This window comes from Pangasianodon hypophthalmus, chromosome 12 (assembly GCF_027358585.1).
Source record: "Pangasianodon hypophthalmus isolate fPanHyp1 chromosome 12, fPanHyp1.pri, whole genome shotgun sequence".
In the NCBI taxonomy this organism is placed as follows: domain Eukaryota; kingdom Metazoa; phylum Chordata; class Actinopteri; order Siluriformes; family Pangasiidae; genus Pangasianodon; species Pangasianodon hypophthalmus.
The window spans coordinates 16,817,434-16,839,551 of NC_069721.1; the positions used below are offsets into that span (position 1 = coordinate 16,817,434).

Sequence of the window (22,118 nt, forward strand, 5' to 3'; positions counted from 1 at the left end):
TGGTCGGTTTTCCTGTCAGTCATACTTACGTCACGTCGCTTTTAAGCAAAGCCGCGTCAAGACACCTCAGGAGTGCTGAAGTCTTCTTAAGTTGAAGAAGTTGGGGGAAGTGTCGCACATCATCCTTCACCCGACTACTGACTACATGGGAACTTTTCTCCACAGGTTTCCCTGGGAAGTGAAGAGTTTTTAACTTTCTCTGAGCGCCCTGTCGGCTTCCTTTCACTTTAATCCTCGTGTAAATCTGTGTTTGTGCGCGTCCCTGTGTGTCAGTTGTAGTTGAGGGCGATGTCAGGCGAGCTGAGGCCCCGACTGTGTGTGTTAGAGAAGGGCAGCGACGGCTATGGCTTCCACCTGCACGGCGAGAAGAACAAAGCGGGTCAGTTCATCCGCCTGGTGGAGCCCGGCTCCCCGGCCGAGCTGTCTGGTCTGAGGGCCGGGGACAGACTGACGTTCGTTAACGGTGAGAGTGTGGAGGGAGAGAGCCACCAGCAGGTCGTGTCCCGGATACGAGCTGTAGCGGGCCCGCTGGAGCTTATCGTCGTGGACCACGAGACGGCTGAGTATCTCAGAAAACACAACCTGCCATGCAGGAAGGAGTTCGTCAGTGACGGAGTGCCGACACCGGGAGAGCAGCCGGACACCGCCGCCCGGGAGAGGAACGGCACCTCCACCGCCTCGGAGTCCAGCCCTGTCCCTGTCCCTGATCCTGATCCTGTCCCTGTCCCTGCCTCTGTCCCTGCCTCTGTCCCTGTTGCTGCCGCTAACGGAGACATGGACCTCGACACACTCAGCCTCAGCTCCAAGGTACAGTTAGATCAGATAAGTGCTTTAATAAATCTCTTCTTTCCTCTATTTACTCTTCTGCTTCAGGCCGTGAACACACGAGTGGCATCTTAATTAATAGCAGCTTTCAGTCTTGTGCCTCCCTGAAACCCCACTACAGCTCTGACCTCAAATCACACTTCAGACAAGTTTCCTCTCAGTCCTGTGCAGTACACCCTCTCATGCTGACTGGTTCACTTATTATGGAAGGTCATTCTGACAGATTTATAGAGCAACATACTGAAGTCCTTATGTTGACCTTTATAAATTTCACACCAATCAGATATTATGCAAATACACTGATCTGTGTATACACAGCATTGAACTGTGTATAAAAAAGGGATTTTTTTTTAATGACAGGAGACTTCCTGAGGGACGCTAGAAATATAGATACACAGGAATAAATATTGTGATATAAAAGCTATATAAAACTCGTGACAAAAGCCCTGACGCCTGATGATACCCATGATACTCAGAAACGTTTATCGTGACATTAATATATTACAATATCTATATGATATCAACATCTTCTCATCATGTCGTTGTGCCTTTACAGCCAGTCTACTAATAGCCTAATTAGTGTTATGGCATAATTAAATATTAAGCTGGATTTTATTTATTTATTTATGTTATTATTATTATTATTATTATTATTATTATTATTGTTATTAGTATTATTATTATTATTGTTATTGTTTTGTTGTTCTGCCATTTTTTTAACAAAACAGTGTTTCCAGTAGGTGCACAAAAGCTACAACAATCCAAAGGCGATGTCCAAAGTCTGTTTGACGTGAAGGATGGATCAATTAAAACATGGTGAAAGGAACAGTGCTTTTAGCAGCTTCCTGCTGAATGGATATAAGTAATAAGGGTGTGTAAACTGTGTTTTAACACACTTCGCCACCATAATAGATACAAAAGTGTGTGACTCAGGGGTTCAGTGAAAGCGGCACGCCTCACTGTGAAGACTATGTGAGATCATGCGGCTTTTTTATTTTTAACTCAGGGTCTGACGCATGTTTGGCTCGTTGGATAGCCAGAATTACATTTCTGGTGTCTCATGGTTGTTTAGCAAGAGCGACTCGGTAAATGAACAATATGGGTACATGTGTGCGACTCACAAGCCACAAAACAGCAAAATAATGTCTCGAGCCTTTTTTTTTTTTTCTCCTCCTATGTAAGAGCTATGTATACTACCAGTCAAACATTTGGAGACACCTGTTCTTAGAAGGGTTTTCCTCATTTTTACTATTTTCTGTTGTTGTAGAATAATACAAAGACATTTAACACAATGAAATCATGCATATGGAATGACGCAGTGAGAAAGAAAAGTGTTAAATAAATCTAACACAAATCTACAGTGTAACTAATGCTTTGCACATTCCTGGCAATCCAGCTTCATGAGTAGCTTCACTCAGGAGGCTTTTCTTGAAATCCCCAAATAGACAGAGCGCTTCACTGCTTCTGCTGAGTTCTAAAAGAAATTTACTTAGAAAAATGTATTTATCAATAATATATTTCATTCATATTTATATCTATTCAGAAATAAATTTATACGTGGGACTTCACTATTTACATTAGTCTTTTTCCAAATGCCTTTAAGTCAATAATTATGGAATAAAACAAGATGGTGTGTGCTGTTAAAAGTTATTTTGCAATAACAGCATGTCCCATAGTGTGGTATTATTCCTCTTATCCCACAGCAATTTGTCAATGCTGACATTTTTTAAAAATAAATTAAAGAATAAAGTGTCATACTTTTTATCCATTTATAGTTACCTTTAATCTTGTGGAACATACACAAAACAGGTTAGTTCCTGTAATGACTGTAAACAGTCGTTCCCTCATCACCCTCTTTCTGTTCTCTCTTTTGAAGTGAATAAGACACAAAAAATGCAGCTTGTCGTGTTGTCCTCTTTGCTAGAGACTCTCCCATGTCTGAAAATTTAAAGCTTTACCTCCATTGAAACTGGAGACTCCTTCCAAAAATGTTAAACATATGGCTCCTCCCAGAAAACCTCAGCATATAAACGCTTATACACAGTTTTGATCCATTCATGTGGAATGTCCACTATACAGGTCCCTGTGTAAGATTACTGTAAGATTACTTACTGTGTATGGCTATAAGAAACATATTAGAATGTGTGCTCTAATATAAACCTTGGAAATACTGTCTGAGCTGCTGTTATAGAAAATAAATCAACACCTTCTGACCGATCAGAATTGAGCATTCAGGAAATATAAAATTATATTCAGTCTCAGCTGGTAGTGTACGACAGGATGACAAGATACAGGCAGAATGCTTATCAGGCATTACAGAGATAAAGCTGATCATTTCACCCTTGGGCCCTTCCATAAAGAATCTTCAGTATGATAAGATGTGTGTCATCCCCAAGGTTTTTAAAGAACATAATGCTGGCTGGTATTTGGTGGTACAAGGTCGAAGAATTTGCACAGCTTGTGCAATGAGAGTGGAAAGTGCTGCAGATACGACTTTCCCACTGATTTTTCCCTGGTGTCGGAATCCACAATGCTTTCCGTTTAAGTGTGCCCTCACATTTCTGAAGGATTAGCTGGAATTCCTTTCGATTCAGAACCTCGAGGGCTGACACAAAACCCTTTTTAAGTTGACGTCTTATTGGCAACAGCATCACAAGAAAGTTAGGTTACTCAAGCAAGAGTGGAATAAATCATATCGCCTTAACATTATGTTGAGGCCATGCTGTTCAAGATTTTATGACATACTCTATATTTTTGTTCCAGTGCTGGACACAAAGCCAATTAGGCTTTGTGGAAGCCATTAGCTGTGTAGGTAAATAGGTACCTTTTTATTGTTGCAGCAGACAACATGGCACACGAAATATCACAGAATTGACATTCCAGGATATTTCAGATACATCAGATAATAACAGTGCACAGCTGCAGAAAATGACACACTTCCAACTCGTATAACATTTTCTACAATTTAGATAATTTCAGTGTTGATTGCACTGACTATAAAGAGACAATGGGGCAATAAAAAACATCCCAAATGCACACATAGTGCTTAAGTTTTTCATTTAATTTCATGTTGGATTTATAATTTCTTGTCCCCAAATAGAATCATCTCTGAATGCTGATATTTTAAAGTACATTTTACAACCACTGTAAGGGCATTTAACCAAAACGACTGCATTAAAGCTTTTTCAAGATTCAAGGTGCCAACACTGCAGTAGTGAGTGCCAGCTCTGCAGGATTTAATGAGCAGCACTGGTTACTCTTTTACAGAACAGTTTAGATATTTCTGTATTGCTCTTGTTCTGACTAGAAGAGAATCTTTAACCTTAGAGCCGTAGTTTCAGCGTCACACGCTCAGGTAATTGCAGAAGATGCTAGGTAAGCCCGATGTGCAACAGTGATTGCACAAAACATTGCACTTTTTATGGAAGGTGTTACACTAAAGTTTAACGAAAGGAGTACAGTAGAGATAAACGAAGGCAGAACAGAATAGTCTCTTGGCTCATATGAAAAGCACATATTGTACTTTCTTACCAAGGATAGACAAATTATTGGTTCCAGGCCAAGCAGATTTCATAATCATGTAGCTCCCTGGGGGACGAATAGGTTCAACAACCAGAGAAAGAATAGAAATCATGCTTCTTGTTGATATTTCAAAAAGAAAAGTTTTCATTTGGTGTTTAAACATAATTTATACAGAGACACGGTTAATGCTGAACGCAAGAGACAGTACAGTGGTGGCCCAGGAGTATAATTTGATTATAAAGTACACAGCCATTAGCTAGCAAATAATTATTTAATGTGAGTAAACAAAGCAAATTATCACTCCTTGAAATGAACAACCCTTCATTTCACTCTCTGAAAGTTAAAACTAGGATAGTACTACACAAGTGAGAGTTTTATCCATCTGTAGCATCGCATATGCACATTTCATCCAAGCAATTACCGAAGTGTTTTTGAAGTCCTCGTCATTCATGAATGACTCCTTTGTTGTTGGTTTTCTCTCAAACTCTTACATTTTATGCTTTTTTTTTTTTTTTTTTTTCTGGGATCATTCAGAAGTGAAGCCAGTGAATGGCCCATCCTCAGAGTGGCTGTCCATTTAACTCACACTGAGCCCCCTTTGTTTAAAGCCAAGCTCAGTGGGGTGCTATTTGCAAACTGAGATGAGTTTTTGGTGTGGAACTCACACACACACAGTTCAGTATTGTCCGGCCATTTTTCTGGACTGATTCACAGAACAATATAACCAGTCTGGAATAATGTAATAATACAAAAACACACATTTTTAGAATATGTCTCTCAAGTTGTGCTTTTTATATCACTGAAGCATTTAGGCATCTTCTGCTACAACTGTTGTCTTACTTTAGTTTGTAAAATAAGTGGGTTTGTGTTGCAGAATATGAAAGGAGAATGAGTCGAATGTGTTGTGTGAGCCATTACAGAACCTGAATGACTAAGTTACCGTCGTGGAAACTCCCCTCTGTTGTAATCGTTTAAGTCATGATGCTTTGTAGACTGATATAGCCTGATTAGAAGAGGTGGTGCTTGTTATAATGTTAGTACAATTCCTCTGACGTTTCCTTATCATGTAGATATAAAGGGTGTTGTAGAGAGTGCCTCCTTTCAGCAGTCTTATGATGTGTGGAAAGAAGTTAGCAAACCACTAATCACCTGAAAGGAGCTACAGAAATGACATTATCTTATAATCTTTTGAGTAGCATGGTCGTATCCATGTAAGTGCTGTTAGTCGACTTTAAGATTTAGCTATCTGACAAACCGAAATCCATTATTAGTAAGCATTACCAATGCTGATATCATGGAACAAGGTTGTTCAATTTTGATTAAAAAAGGGTGTTGTGAAACCTTTTGCCATAGTGCTGTGTGTGTGTGTGTGTGTGTGTGTGTGTGTGTGTGTGTGTGTGTGTGTGCGCGCGCGTGTGTGCACCTGTGTACATGTGCGTGCTGATGCTCTTCACAGCACCCTGTGGTCACCTGCATGCACTAGGTTGAAGTGCTTATTGCTGACAACCAATTGTAAATTTTAAAACGAGTCAATTTGCGTGTGCAACAGCTGCTGAAGTCTCGCCTAGGTGGGAGGGAGGGAGAGACAAAAGCACATTTTGAAAAAACCACTTCCTGCAATACATGGTTAGTGTTTTCCTGCCAGTGAAGTGTTTGTTTTCAAAGACAGAAATAAGCAGAGAAAGAAGCAGGGCGTCACTGGTGTGTTTTTTTTTTTTTTTCGTTTTCTTTTTTTAAATAAAACTTGGCGTGTATCGTTACTTCAGTCCCAGGCCTCTGATGGTTATTTTTTGTCATAGAACAGTCTCATGTAACCTATAAGCTGTCAAATTCTCCTTTGAATCTACAATCGTTGTGCCTGTATTACAAAAGGATGTGCTTAGAGTGTGTTGGTGTTTTCCTGCTTTTAGAGGAAAATTGAGACAGTGAGACATGAAAATCTACTTCATTGCCTCCACCCCATTTTCAGTCTTCTTACATAAGCTACCAATTGAAGCAAACCACAGGAAAGATCACGAGTGCTATGAGTGAGCTATAAAGTCATTAACCTTTGCTATGAAGATGTTCATAAGGTGACAGAGAGCAGTGATCAGTCGATGATCTGGTTTCTCCACGCTTTTTTAATATGCTGAACAGGCTAAATGAATATGCATATTAGCAGCACAGTACTTCACTTGATTATGCTAATATGAATTTGTGCAAAAACATGTATAACTTTTTAAAGGAGGCCATCGTGTTTCTGAATCATGGTAGCACTTGACAAAATGCTGAAGCAGTCGTGTGATGCCTTGTGTTACCAACAGTCATTTTTCATTCAATCTCGTGACCGAAACTTTCATTTCAGGGAATCCTTATGAAAAACATCTAGGCGAGACATGCACCATAGTTAACAAGTAACATTAGGAAATATTATATAGTTAACATTAAATGGATTGGAATCTGCCTTTAAGTGTTTGCTAAATAAATTCATGTAACTATGGCACGGTCAGTGGTCACAGGCTACCAAACCCTGCCCTCTTCCGCATACCTGAGCTCACGGATGTATATGAATGGCCAGTGTTGCTGTGATTCACGGGGCACAGGGAGTATGTTACCCCTCCTGCCCAGAGCATGACTAATTTTGTTCACTTGACTCCACCAGTGGCATCATCAGGATTCAAGCCTGCGATCTCCCAATTGCAGTGCGAGCACTTTTTTCTTATTTATTTTTTTGCTCTACCAAGGAGCCAGGATTACATATATTACTCTCTTCCCTGTGCCAAATCACTTGACTTAAACTAATTAATTAACTATTTAACTGCCTTGCTTGAGTTGAAGTGGGTGTGTTAGTGCAGGGGAAACAATAAAGTGTGCAGGACAGGGGGTTCTCCAGGACCAGGTATGGGAACAAGTTATAGATGAGTGAGCTCATGGCTAGAGTTTGTGTGAAGTATTTAGGTATGTTATCTGTTGCAAGCTCATTTGAAATTCAGTAGAATGTTGAAAGTGTTTAGTCACACACCAGAGCAGCGGTTCGACTGGTTCTCAGCTGGAATGGCGTCCTTCACTGCCATCGGCTTCTGGAAAAGGACAAACAGTTATAGATGGAAACTATTGCAACAAGGGTGTTTACTGTAGTTTTTTCACAAAAATCCTCATTTTAACTGGATCTAGGTGACACGCCACTGTGATGTATATTAGTATGCTGTTAGATTAAAGTTTACATGGCACTGATCTGAAGACTAAAAACTAATTCATTATATCTTCCCCAGAAAGATTTCCCCAGTTCTTCTTGCCTGTTGTTGCTTTTATTTGCTCTGGATAATGGTTATTCTTTCAGGTTAACTTGGCTTGAACCCCACAGAGGGAATCTTTTAAAGCGGCACGCCTTTTCATTGTGAAACTTCCACAGCAGGATCATAGGCTCGGGAGAGACAATGGCCCTGTTTCTAAAGCCCATTATAACCCAGCCCTCTTCTCATGTGCACTGGAGTAACATGGCCTACAGGATGTAAAAGGTCAACATGAGACTATACAGGCTGTACAATTCTGTGTATTGTATGAATAAGAATTTTGTTTATCTTATCAGTAACAGACATTGTTGAGTTAAGGTACTGTGTTAGTAACAGGAAGGTTGTGGGGTTAGACAGCAAGACGCACAATTAAAATTAAGTCAAGCTGTGTATTGGGCTTGAATTCCACGTCATTTGTATATCAGTAGATAGAAGTGTCTTTCAAATGATTCAATTTATCTTTACAAATAAAATGTCTGGGATTGAATGCTTTCCTGCTCTTTTTCCTTTTTCTAGTCTGATACTCATTAAGTTGTGTCAGTAAAACAGGGGTAACAGTGTATTCAGGGAAGTGTGGGCAGTTCCTCAAAACCAAAAACATGTCAAAACGGAAATGACACTTCAGTGACCCACCCCACCAGGACAAACGCCACTTTCAAAACCCACAATATCTGTGGCTTTTGTTTAGCATCTGGGTAATAACAGTGCACTGTGTCTCACTGAACAGTTCATTTCTACATCGAGTCTCTTTTTACTTTTTTTTTTTTTTTTTACAGCCAATATAAACTGAACATTTTTGATGAAAGCTGCTTTATTTTCATACAACCACAATCAATCAAGTATAACTGACATGTAATCAGTACATGCCATTAAACCAAGTTACATTTTCTGTGCTCACTTGTCCTTCAGTGAAGCAAGTTGTTGCTTATTGCACATCATTAGCAAGCACCAATGATAAGCACTTGAGACTTTATCTAGGAGTATGGAGTATCTTATCACCTATCACCCTTATGTTACCTTTTATCATGGTAACAGTGGTATCAGTGGTCCTCTCCTGACAGTGAATGGACGTCATCTTTGGGAGTGTCAGCAGCCTTGGTCTGCGTAGGCACGTCACAATTACATTGAAGAGATCTTGATTAATAGTTAGATTGATGGAACAAAATCACTGCATCATATTTGAATCATTTTCTTAGTCTTGGCTCTGCTTAGGCCTGTTTTTAACTGTTTTTTCATGAAACAGAATTACTTAGTGGACTTGTAACTTAGTGGACAAGATTTGCACTTTAATACAGAATAGTACATTACTTATGTGTATTGCTTTTTGCTGCGGAATATTCTTTATTGTCCATTTCATGTCTTTTGACTTCGTACTTATAAATATGAACAGAAAAGTGTGTATTCAGAAGCATAAACAAGGGTATGCTTATAGGGAAAAACATATTTAGATACCACAAATTTACCAACATTAGTACTCTGTTGTAAAGCGGTTGTTGTACAGCTTCAGCACATCTGCAGTAAGAAATAATTAGGTTTCTGCAGCATTGTGGTTGAATTTGGCCCATTCCTCTGGGCAAACTGTCTTCAATCCCCAAGGTTATGAAGGTCCTGCTGATGAAACTGCAATCTCAAAATTCTCCATAAATAAAGGAGATTGGCTACCCTTCTTTCTCCAAATGTAACAAGCTGAATTTAAAAAGAGTTGTATTTTTGTTTTGTTGATTGTTCCAAAAGAGATCTGGTCTGAATCTGGAGATCTCTGTGCTTCTGTTTTAGCAGAGGAGTTTTGTGCGAGATACAGGAACAGAGATGATGATTGCAGCGCAGTTCATTGCTTATCGTTCTCTGTGTAACTGTCGTTCCTGCTGCTTTAAGGTCCTCCTGCAACTCTTTTTCAGTGACTGTTGGCTTCTTTCTCACCTTCTTTATTATTAGTCTGAGAGCGTGTTGTGAAATCTTACATGGTGCACCTGTACTGGGACAATTAGTTGTGGTTTTTTCCACCTGCATTTTGTCGAATGTGTCACACTGACAGGGATGTTTAAGATCTTTGCTATTGTGCTGTAGCTGTTTCCATTCAAGTGTTACTAAAGTTTTCAGACATTATTAAACAAGTTTCTTCACCTTCACCATGATTGCTGCTTGTTGTGTTAAATCTTCCCAACCAATCGCAACATTTTTTTTTATAATGACACCAGGTGCACGAGAATTTTTTATTTATTTTTTTTTTGCAGCATATATTATTTACATTATTTAGAGCTTGATTTATTTTTTATGTAATCTTTACATTTATATTTTAAACATAGTATCTGAATACTTTTTCTTATCAGTTTCCTTTTTTAAACATATCCTTGTGTATGCTTAGGAATACATACTCTTTTTTTTTTTTTTTTTTTTTCCTTCATATTTCTAAGTACAAAGTCAAAAGACATTGTGTGAAGTGGGTATATGCACATGAAAGTATATTAAATAACAAACAGAAATGTCTGAATATTTGCCCTATTGTGTATTTCGTTTGAAAAGCAAAAGAGAGAGAAGACAGATTTAAATGTTCATTGGCTGTTTCAGTGTATTGCAGTACTTGCATACTTCTATTATAAACGTGTCATGAACTCAACATTTATTCATTCCTTTTTTTAGTAACCGCTTTATCCTGGTCAGGGTCACAGTGGAATTGGAGCCAATCCCAGGAAAACTGGGCATAAGGCAGGAACACACCCTGGATGTGACATCAGGGCAGGGCCCACACACACGCACACACACACACTCTCTCTCACACACATACACACACACACACACACACACACACACACACACACGTACGTCGGGGTAATTTTAACCAATCCATTTTCCAGCATGTTTTTGGGAGGTGGATGGAAACCGGACAACCAGGAGGAAACTCGCATGGAGTGGAATGTGCTGTGCCACGCCACCATGCTGTCATAAACTCCACAGAAAAGATTAATTTCTATTATAGTACACACAATTATATGTATCACAAATGTCAACCAGTATTTCATAATGGTCGCAGGCCTAGGTGTACCTTTACATTTAATATTTTTATTTACACTCTCACTGTGAAGCCGTTTCTCTGGTTTGTCACTTATGTTCATTTCAAGGAAGTTTACCTTTGTTGCACCTTAAACTGATTTCAAGAGACTTTTGTGTAACAAACACTATAATATATTACGTAAAACATGTTCAGAGGCATTTCCCAGAACAGCTTCTTTAACTTGCACGTTCAATTATGTCAGGTAATGAAATGCCACAGTGGTATAAGCTACATGCGGTGGCTTGCTCTGAGCACCCAGATCCTGATCAGTAAGGATCTAATGCTCTTAATGCGACATATGGCCTAGATTAGCTGTGCTGAACGGTAGTCTGCAAAGTGGCCTCTCACTTCCTGCACATCCTTTAAAAAAAGCTTGCATAGTTTCCTGAGCAGCCACATCTAGTTTCATTTGAACTGAGAGCAGTTGGTCAGAACTTCATTTGACTATTTATGCTCATGTGATAGAGGCCGAATTTTTCCCGTGCTCTTCCTGAAGCAGGTACACGGAGATCCGCTGCAGGACACGGGAGATTAGTAATCTTGTTTAAGCCTAAACACCACCACCTACGCTAACCTTGTTTTGCTGTGTGCACACTTGCACACATTTCAGCCTAGTTGACTATCTGCTATCCAGGGAAGGGAGCTTTTTGGACCAGATGTACTGTATTGTCCTGATAAGGGCTGTACACTGTGTAGGCACAGCTTTGTTCTAGGAGCCTCATGAGTCTTTCAGAGATTAGAGTTTTTTTTGCTCTTTGAATATCCATGACCATCACTGTTCACGTGAAAGCGTCTATGCTAAAAATCACAATATGGTAACTACACCCCAAAACTTTTTTTTTTTTTATCATGCTATAAGTGCCTAGCATCAACCTGATGAACAAACAAACAAACAAATGAACAAACACACTCAGACTGCTGGCTAATTGCACTCAAGCATGGGGATTTGTTCCCCAAATATTAGCTAACGAGCTTTGTTAGGGGATATTATCTAATGTTGGCTAGATAACCTTGGTTAAGAATATTCTATAATAATAATTAGATGTTTACCTTTGGAGATATTTGCAAATGATAGCTAGTTAGCTACATTAACTTAAATTTATCGTGGGACTTTTTCTTTCTAATTTTGTTTTGCAGTTATCTGGCTAACTAATACTGTTGTGTGATGCTGCTAATCTCCTTATTAAGTTAAGAGAATGCTAGAGTTTCAGTTTTCCTCTACTGATTCCTTTTTTCACTTCTCAGTGCCATGTATGAATGATTAGCAGGATAATTTACTTCCTAGGAGAGATGTAAGCACATATTTTGTAGCTGTATGACAAATTTTAAAATAAAAATTTTAAGGAACATGCAAACCTAGAACTAAAGGTTTTGAGACATTATCAATAACAATATCAATATAAGTTGAATATGTTCTTATTTCCCTGATTTCATGATCACAGATATAAACATGGAAATATGGATGGTCAGGAGAGAATGGTCTTTCTTTTCTCTCCTGAGGGTAGCATTTTTTGTTACACTTTCCCTGGGCTGGGTAAAATGTGGCTCATATATCATCCACTGCATTGAAAAAGGAAGTATAAATGACGAGGCAGATTCATTAGTCCACACTCAAGCGGAACGCACGGGCAGAGGTCGCGCTGATAAAATCCGATCTTTTTCAATGGTATAACATATCTTTGCATATTTTATACATTATATTCGATTCAGTTTAATAGTGGAGAAATAGAGCAGTGGTATTTTTAGTATACAAGCTGTGCCTGTTGTTGTTTATTGTATTGTACTGCTTCGTCTAACTTGTTCTTCTTTGGCTAATTTGTTCTTCTTTGTAACCACCTTTTAAAAGCTTAGACAAATTTATGATGAAAGTGTATCTCTGTCAGCTTAAGTGTTGTGTTTATGTAAATAATACGGTATATCATGCTTCATACTTTTAAATTATTTGATCTTTTACTGAGTGCTGCCTTTTTTTTTTTTTTCTGTGTTGTGTAACCTTCAATCAAATGTCACCCATTTCTCATATTGTCATAGTTTAGTGTACAACTGTACATGGTCTCTGGTTTTCCATTGTATCATAAACATGGTTCATGGTCATTGATCAGTCTTTGGTTATAACTGAAAATGCATTTTTCTCACGTGTAGGAATCGAAGAATGAGCTTCGCCCTCGTCTCTGCCTCATGAAGAAGGGAGCCACAGGTTACGGCTTCAACCTGCACAGTGAGAAGTCCAAATCAGGCCAGTATATCAGGGCGGTGGACGAGGACTCCCCAGCTGAGAAATCTGGACTTCGACCCCAAGATAAAGTAGTGCAGGTACAATACTCCCAACCCCTCCCAACAGCTATGTAACACACAGGAGCGCAAACCTTTCTGGACTCTAAACACACTATCCTGTCACACTCTGGCTAAAAAAAGCAACTTGTGATATAGTATAGCAGTATAGCCACCCGTGTTCGGTGAGAAGTAAGGTGAAATTTTCCTGGTGGAACATGAGAGTAGCAATTTTAAGCTTTATCATAACCTTACGTTTATGCCACATTAAACAGTAAAGGCTCTGCTTTCTGTATTGCCACTGAAGTACTACAGAAGTGTTTGTAAATTAATCCCATTGTGCCTCAGAGCAGGAGTGGTCAGTGTAATTGCAGACTCTCTGGGAGTAAAGGGATTAGAGCAGGACTCGGCAGGGGTCAGATTGCACTGCTTTTGTTATCATGAAGAATGTTAGCATGAAGAAACCAGGCCCTAAATAATCCACTTAAAAACTTTAAAATGGCACTAAGGTGTCTAGGCAGAGACGGAAAGCCCACTGCATACCATGCTGTTAGATATAACCACATAAGATATCTGTCTCTTTTTACACACTGAAATTCATCTGAAACGTTTCTTTAAATACGTTTGAGAAATTAACTGAACTTCTCAGACCGGTGAAAATGTGGCTCTAAACTTCTCAGACTGGTGAAAATGTGTTAATACAGTGTTTTTCTAGATTTCAGGTTTAACATGTGACAGGTAAGTGTTACTATGTCCTAAAATATAGGAGTCTGTTAGGATGCAAAATGCAAGTACGGGCTTGTTTTATGTTACTTTACTTACGATGGGGATGGGATGGAGGTGTTTTATTATATTATACTAGCAGCTGATAAATTTGAAGTAGAAACAGAGCAGGTTTGAGGTGACGTTAAGGTTTTTATGTTTCTGAATAGTTTCTCAGAGCCATAAATCTGGCGTAGGGATTAAGCAAGACAGTGAGCAGCTGTATTTTCAGTATGCAATTTCTGATATCTTAAATGCCACTGTCTTGCCTGGATGATTTGTATTTTGCTTGTAATGACCTAAAGTTTGTAATGTAGCTTATCTGGTTACACTGTAAGGTAACATAGTCGCAATCCTCGGTTGTGTTTTTCCAGTTCTTCATGCCAGTGGTCAGTGACCTGGGGATTGTAAGAGCCTGTAGCCATCTGGCACATGGCCCGGCTCTGGATTTGTGCCCTACTCCTAATGTGTGCATCTCTAACTGATCCTCTGCTCCCCCCCTCCTGATCACTCCAGTCTAGCTCTTTTCTCTAAATGAAATGGGTTGTCATGTTGGCCTGAATAATAGTTCAGCCTGTTTAACTAAAGACATTGAATAGTTTATTTGTTAAGCTGTTTGATGAATTCCTACTCCTCTCTGTAGTGTCAGGCTTCTCTACATCCTGTTACGGAAGGGATTTCCATCTTAAAGGCCCTTCTCTGCGCTGCTAAGACGGAATAGTAATTTGAGTGTTGGCAATAGTTGAAGGAAAAAAAGCTTTCACACCCTCGAAATCGCGTTTTTCCACCACTGCCACTCCAGTCCAATGTGCCGAGAGTACTAGGATATGGAAATGTCAAGAAAAATGCTAAATCTTGAGGTTTTCCTGACCTAGAAAATGAAACCGTACACAGAGTCAACATGTCTGAGTCTGCTACTAAGACCTGCATTTAGTCACTTATGGATATATAACTGATGATACTATTTTGTCAAATTATATGTCTTAAACAAGATGAACTGAAATTCTGTTCTCACTAGATATTCAGATATTTTTCCATTTCATATTTATCAAACAGCGAAAGATTCAGTTAGTGAAGATTTTCAGCCTGCACTGGAAATGCAATGTCAGCACATTTTCAACTTCATGAATATTGATACTGTATCCTTGTATGAGAGTGTGTGTGTGTGTGTGTGTGTGTGTGTGTGTGTGTGTGTGTGGGTACAGAATATCCCATGTGAAGGCCGCTGGCTGTTGTTTGCTTGCCGTTCTTTAATAGCCTGGGAAATGGGAGGCTGGGATCGGCATTCCAGAGAGCCCACTCCTCTGCCCTCACTCTCCCACATACACATTCCTCAGCACTGAGACAGAACCACAGTGTTTCCTCAGGTGTCTCCTCTCACACAGCGCTCTCTGCTGCCTCCATATCCACAGCGCCGAGCAAAACACCGTGCTGCTTCTCGTCAAGCCCCTCAACCCTCTCTGAGTGACTCTGTGTAGACCTCATCATTAAACCTGATTTGTGTTCAGGGTGCGATTTATGAAAATTCCTGATGCATCTTCATTTTTTACTTGCATACCCTACATTTTTAATGACCCAGGCTGCTTCTTAAATACAATTTAAAAAGAAAAAATGAACAAAGCTAGGCTTAATGTATTTTTTCATTTGACATTTTTAATAAAAGAAAACATTTATTCAATGCCTTAAGTCTGATTATTCTGTGCAAGAGGGAACTGATTATTTCTCCCATCACATTCTCCACACAAGGCAGTATAGCCTCTATTTGTTTTTCCTCCGATTCAACCCATTTATGCAACTTTATTCATCTTTTCTCTTCCGTAGTTGTGCCTCCATATCTCTATCAGCTCATCCTGACTCTTCCGTCTCTGTGTTTTGTGTTTCAGGTGAATGGCTTGCCTGTTCAAGGCTTGCAGCACTCGGAGGTGGTGGCTGCCATCAAGGCAGGAGGAGATGAGCTGCGGCTGCTGGTGGTGGATCCAGACACGGAAGCTTTCTTCAGCAGCTGCCAGGTTCTTCCCACTGAGGAGCACCTCACAGGTAAACAGCAATAAAGCCCTACAGACTCTTTCCTGGCAGTAAATATATATAAGCTTCATACACCATGCACAGCATGAGCTTTCATTTTGGCATGTGATTCCAGAAGTTTTTGCACATGTGCATATTTTCAGCCACTGGACCTTAAGCTTTAAAGTGCTCACAGGCTGACATTTCTCTCTCTCTCACACACACACACACACACACACACACACACACACACACAGTGTGAGCATGCTGCTGTTTAAACATTAACTCCCAGCCTCTATCTTGACATGAGAGTATTAGTCAAAGTCAACAACGTTTTTCAGCAGGTAGTCTTGGAAACTGTGGCCATAGCAACAGCGTGGGCTCAAGCCCTAAATATGTTTAATGGCAGATGGAGATGATAAAAGCGCTTTAGTAGGTTTTCTCCATTTTCAGCTACATGTGATCAGCTGTTAATATGCCACGTTCATAACTTTGGACTTTGCTTATTGACCTGTTGGTTAATAGTTGTCTGTTCCACATTGTCATACAGACTTTGAATGTTTAACTTGGAAGAAGTCACTCATTTATCCACAGACGCTCTGTCCTTTACTATTGACCACGTTACCTCATGGTCATAGGACAAAATGAATCACCTTGATATTTTATGGATTAAAGGCATTCATAAATATTACATTGTCATATTCAAATGGACTATTACATCTTAGAATGTTTAGGCTGTTCTTAAACTTTGTGCATTTGATTTTATGTTTTCTTATGTGATTAAAATCGTTTGAAAACACTTAGCATCACGTCTCACACATACATTGGAGAATAGAGGACCTTTTGCACAGCACACATTAAACTGAGGCTAATGTTAGCTACCTGCTGTTAGAGATGAGTCGATTTGCTGAAATGTAAATTCACCAAAATTGTAAAACTGGTTAAAAATACACCACATAGATGCAAAATATGATGAAAAAATCAATTCAAAAACCTTTTTTTTTTTTTTTTTTTTTTTTTTTAAAAAAAAGTCTTTTTCATATTTGGTATATCATCACAGCTAATTTGGTCTTAAGTTACATTTGTGGTGGCTAAACTCTTAAGTATTTCATTTAACTTAAGGACACCCTGATTGTAAGGATGTCAGTCAAACACAATTTTCTCACATTCCAACTTGAATTTGCATTTGCAAATTAGGACAATTTTTATGAATCCATGCAGCATGTGTTCACCGTGTTGTGTACATGTATATAGACAGGAAGTAGTGACTGGGCAGGAATCTTACTGGCTAACCTTACTCCTGTTTGTTCTTAGGCCCTCTTCCTGAACCTGCTGCCAGCAGCGACACTGATGAAAAGGTAACAATGTTCTTTCTTTTTGTCAGATTTTTAAATCGGCTTTTTAAATTATGTTCAAACGATGTAGTAGTTGAAAGGTGAATGGCAGTGATTCTGTCTAACTCGTGCCTGCATGTCTGTTTCGTGTCATTCGGCCCACATGAACTTGCAAAAAATAATATTGAAACGGTTGCTTGACATTTTCCTGCTAAACCAGAGATATCTAGAATTCACACCAGACCTGTACAGTGTGAGTGCGCTCGCATCTCACAGAGCTGAAACGCCGGTTATAAGCAACACCTTTCTGCTGTAAATGATGCACAGCAGACCCGGAAATATAAAGAGATGTAAAAAGATTCAGAAGCACATCTTGGCTTTTAGTGTGACTGAATCCAAACCATAAAATATCATCCAGTGTAGAGACCAAAAATACGCTGAAAAAAGAAATGTGATAGGAGAGATGGGAGACTAAGGACATGTATGCTCGTAGTGTACAAACCCATGTGAGTTCTTCTTAAATGTCTTTCTTAACATGATATATTTTCCATATTTGGAAAACAAGTATATGTTAGGGGTTGCCCTGCTGTTGATTTTTACTTGTCAACCAGTAATATAAAAAGTTGTGGATTAGTCATCTTTTCTATAGTTAAAACAAAAACTGATGAATGCAGTAGACTAAGCGATATCAAAATGAATCCCTTCATTGCCTCATGTTCCATTAAAACAAAAGCAAACAAAAATAAAAACACCTTTCACAGTATAGTCTTGCGCAATGCGAGTTGGGTAGTCTGAAATATTACAGTTAGATCTTTTTTCCTCCACCCCGACTAGTTGACTAGTTGCCCCCAGAATGACAACTAGTGAATATCTTACTCGTCTCTGCAACCCCTTATATATTTAAACAAACTTTAATCAATATAATAATTATCATCACCTAATAGGGCATACAGTTGAATAGCCCTTCTTTTCCCTAGAATTCCTATTTGTTTTCTGCTTTCAGAATCTAGGTTATTGGTTTTAATCAGTAGAATAGATAGTATAATTTTGAAAGAAATTAATAACTTTAGATTATGGTCTTCAGATGTTTACAGAAGTGCTGATGTAGCCTGGGCTTTGACACCCCTGGCCTGTGCTCTAATATCTGTGCTGTGAACTGAGGTGGGTGGGGCACAGAAAAAGAAAAAAAGAGAAAAATGTTCAGGGCAAAGTCTTGGGGCGAATTTCCTGACTAAGCCAAGCCAAGCCCTTTGTTCAGTTACACAGTTAAAGGGGTTTTGCTATTAAGGATCACACTCGCTGTCGACTGCCGTAAATCAGTCACTGATGTACTTTAATGGTCGCATATCAGCTTGTTTGAGTTACTGTAGACTTCTTCAGCAGATAAGGCACTAGTGGAGGAACAGGATCAACACCCTGACACTCAGTGGTGGGTGTGTGTGTGTGTTTGTGCAGACTTGCCTAATTCACCTCATAAGTATATGTATGTATATGTATATATATGTTAAAAGAAGACATGAGGCGAAAACAGAGTTCTTAAACAAGAAGCTCCTGCTCTGATAAGTTCTTGTGTAGGAATGTCAGTCAAACTGAGTTATAGACCTTTTCCTTCCAACCTAGATACAGAGAGGAGATCACATCCTGCAGGGTGGAGCAGCTCTAAAGGCTGGAGCATGTTAGTCTGGGAGCTTTTTAATGAGAGATATAGTGCTCAAAAACAGGACTGCGGGATTTGACGATATATCTTTAATCACAATATATAATGACTCAGTACACATTCTGATAGGCATCTGTACCATTATAACCCTGACTCTTTTTGTACAAATTGTTTTAGTTCTCCTTTTTTTGTTAAGTTTTTAAGTTTATTATTTTTTTTTAATGTGGCACTACTGAATGATGGCACTTTGTTAGCAAACCTAAACATCCTGATACATAGCGTGTATCATGAAAATCTCCTCAATTATCATAACATATTTTTGTCATATCTCACACCATACTCATTAGTTCTTTAATGAGAGAAGGACTCCTCAAAAACAAGATTAAGAAAAAAAAAACAGATTGTTAGGATGGAATTGTTACTTTTACATATTACACTTACTCATGAGACTGAAATGAGGAACAGTAGTCAGTATATGTTACTGAAGGCCCTGGTTTTGCTTTCAGAAAGTTTTCTGAAAACCCCCACCTTCATCCCAGTTCTGTCAAGACCGTAGAAGCGTGTTAGAGAAACCACTAGACTGTGGTTAAAACAACACACCCCCAGGAAGGTTGTGTAATATTCACATACTGAATGTTTTGTGAGCAGGTGTTATAACTGTATTCCACTATATATATCTACTAGTACCTTTTCTCTTTGTATTATGTTGTTAATTGGTTATAGGTGTGTATTTTAAAGGCAACAGAGCACTGAGTCTGTAAAATAAATCTCAAGGCTGCTCTCTAGTGGACGGAGAAGAAGAGACGAGAAGGAGGTTGTAGCTGAGGTGTTGTAGAGACCTCACCACTGTTCACTTTGGTTGTGATATAAGTGAGGAAAGAACACAAAAAGGCGTGCATTTAACCACTCCTGAGATCATTTTTCAGTAAAAGCACTCCCTTAAGTGTTTTATTACACAGCAGTTTGCGGATGATGACACACTTTTATGTCTTTTATCTGTATCTAGTTACTTTTACTGTTGTGACACGTCCACGTAACAAGTTAAGGCTGTCCTCAAAGAAAGATTCACCATGTCTGCAATAACAGCACCAAAATAATCTGTTAGGCTTGTGCCACCCTGTGAATGAGTTGTTATCTTACAAATGATAATGTAAGTGATAGGAAATGATACCACAACGCTGGTGAATTCTCAAATCTGATTGGTCAGAAGGATGCGTTTTCTGCAACAGCAGCTCTGAAAGTAGTGCAGCTGCAAATCACAGGCTTATGTTAATTGCTCATATTAGTACGCTATTGTTATGCATCTGCCCCTAATTGTTGATATGGTGAAGCTTTCTTTTAGGAGATGTTTATTTAAAATGTATGGAAGGAGTCTCCAGTGTCAGTGCTTTGTAACTTATTGTAACATAAGTGTGTTTTTTGTGTTAACTTTGAGAGAGAAAAAAAGACATAAGTGTTATGTAAGTGATAACATTTAAGTATGACTTGCTGTTTTTTTAATAAATGATAAATTCTAACCATTGGCAAATTGCTGTGGTATAAGAGAAATAAAACACCTTGGCACATGCTGGTATAAGAAATAATCAATGACATTTTTTAGAACAGCAAGCTCTGGTATGTTTTATTCCTTACTTAATCAACACTTTCTAACCAATCAGAATTGAGAATTGAACAGTGTGGTTTAACTGAAATTTAAAGACGTTCTACTGACTGATTATCACGTGATAGTGTACATGGTTGTGTACATGATAACTACGGGTGTTAATCTCGAGCAGTGTTCAGTGGTGTGATCGTCAGTATGAGACATGTTTTGACTTTGCTATTGTACAGGTGAAGGAGGAAGAAGTAAAGGAAGCCAAGCCGGCGTCAGCGAGTCCTACTCCATCCAACGCTTCCTCTACTGCATCTATCCCTGCCGAGATGGCCAGCAGTCCCCCATCACAGGTCAGTCTGAGTAACACACAGCACCTTATCATTATCATCACAGTGTACTGTTTGTTTTGCAAATGTTGACTGTTAGATATGGAAACATTACATTACGTTATCCATCACGTGACGTTAACGCTGACGTGTGTAGCAGGAGAAGGCAGTAGAGAAGAGCGCGAGTGAAAATGCAGTCTCATCGCTGGATCTGAACATTTCCCTGCAGCAGGCTAAAGAGCGCGCGCACCAGAAACGCTCCAACAAGAGAGCGCCACCTATGGACTGGAGCAAGAGGAGTGAAGTGTTCAGCAATCTCTAAGCAGCAGTTTTCTCCACCACTATCACACTTCTTTATACTTCCTTCACATTTCTGTCTCGCTCATGAGGCCAGCTCTGAGTTATATAGACAGCTATAAAGCAGAAGGGATGCAGGAAAAAGACAACTTTTCCTGGATTAATAAGGCATGAAATCACATTTTAGAAATAATTGCTGGATGTTTTTTTTTTTTTTTTTTTTTTTAGTTCCACGATTTGTTAGTCTCATCCATTCAAACACATACACACCCCTCAGATGAACATTTAAAGCCAGTGTTATTTTGTCACTTGTGTTTTTACTGATCTTTATAGACATTTTATTGAAATATGCTAGAAATCAGATTTGTGATTTGGTATTACTTTATTATGTACAGTGTAGATTTAATTAATGCACAGTTCTTTTCCTGTTCACATTGTTCATAAAGGTGTGTATTAGCATCACTGACTGTTCATTATACTGTACATGCACCTGCCCTGCTGAAATAACCGTTAATGTTCAGAGCAATTTTAATCCCTTAATATTACTGTAAAGAATGACAGTTTATAATGCTGTGTGGTGTGAAAGCTTCGTCTCTGTGATCTATTCAGAAAGTCCTTTTTTTTTTTTTTTTTTTTTTTTTAGAGCTGTAAATCATAAATGATTATGAATAAATCCCTAAAATGGAGCTGTACATTCTGACTAACATGGAACATTAGCTATCTGACTGAAGGAAGAAAAGCACTGTTTTTTAAATCGTTTGTGTAAATGAGTCTTAATGATATAATAATCGCATTCATGCAAAGTAATATGGCACATCGTACTTCTGATGAAACAGCTTTGATTTTTTTTTTCTTAAGCACAATGTCATCGCCTCATTGTTTAATTTTTTATGTTTGCAATTTATGTTTGGTTCAGAATTTTTAGTGTGTTGAAATGAAATGAAGAGAAATGAAAGGATTTTTATGAACATTCCTAAGAAGAAAACCACTGTCTTTAGCAACTTTAGGTGCAAGCTCAGTCTAGACTTAGCTGGATAAATAAATAAAAAAAGAAAATGTATTGTCTGCTTGAATCTCATTTGTAGATTGGCTCTACAACACTAAATGCACATTTTGCTGAATGACTCCAGGTTTGAACTTTATGCAGCATTCATGTCATAAGAAAAACGTCATTCCTGGTTGAGTTGCAGTTTTAAGAGCAG

The 22,118-nt window shown here is 38.8% G+C and overlaps 1 protein-coding gene across 2 annotated transcripts; it reads left to right on the forward strand.

Annotated features, from left to right (window-relative positions):
- The first annotated feature begins 75 nt into the window (after positions 1 to 75).
- On the forward strand, positions 76 to 21,976 carry nherf1a (NHERF family PDZ scaffold protein 1a). 2 transcript variants are annotated; one of them, XM_026914791.3, is made up of 6 exons: positions 76 to 807; positions 12,814 to 12,984; positions 15,588 to 15,741; positions 17,023 to 17,066; positions 20,530 to 20,643; positions 20,780 to 21,976. In XM_026914791.3, the coding sequence occupies exons 1-6, from the start codon at positions 289 to 291 to the stop codon at positions 20,939 to 20,941; spliced, it is 1,164 nt and encodes a 387-aa protein (XP_026770592.3). In that variant the 5' UTR covers positions 76 to 288; the 3' UTR covers positions 20,942 to 21,976. The 2 variants fall into 2 exon arrangements, with proteins under 2 accessions (XP_026770592.3, XP_026770591.3); XM_026914790.3 differs by having other exon boundaries at positions 80 to 807; positions 20,777 to 21,976.
- The last annotated feature ends 142 nt before the right edge of the window (positions 21,977 to 22,118 follow it).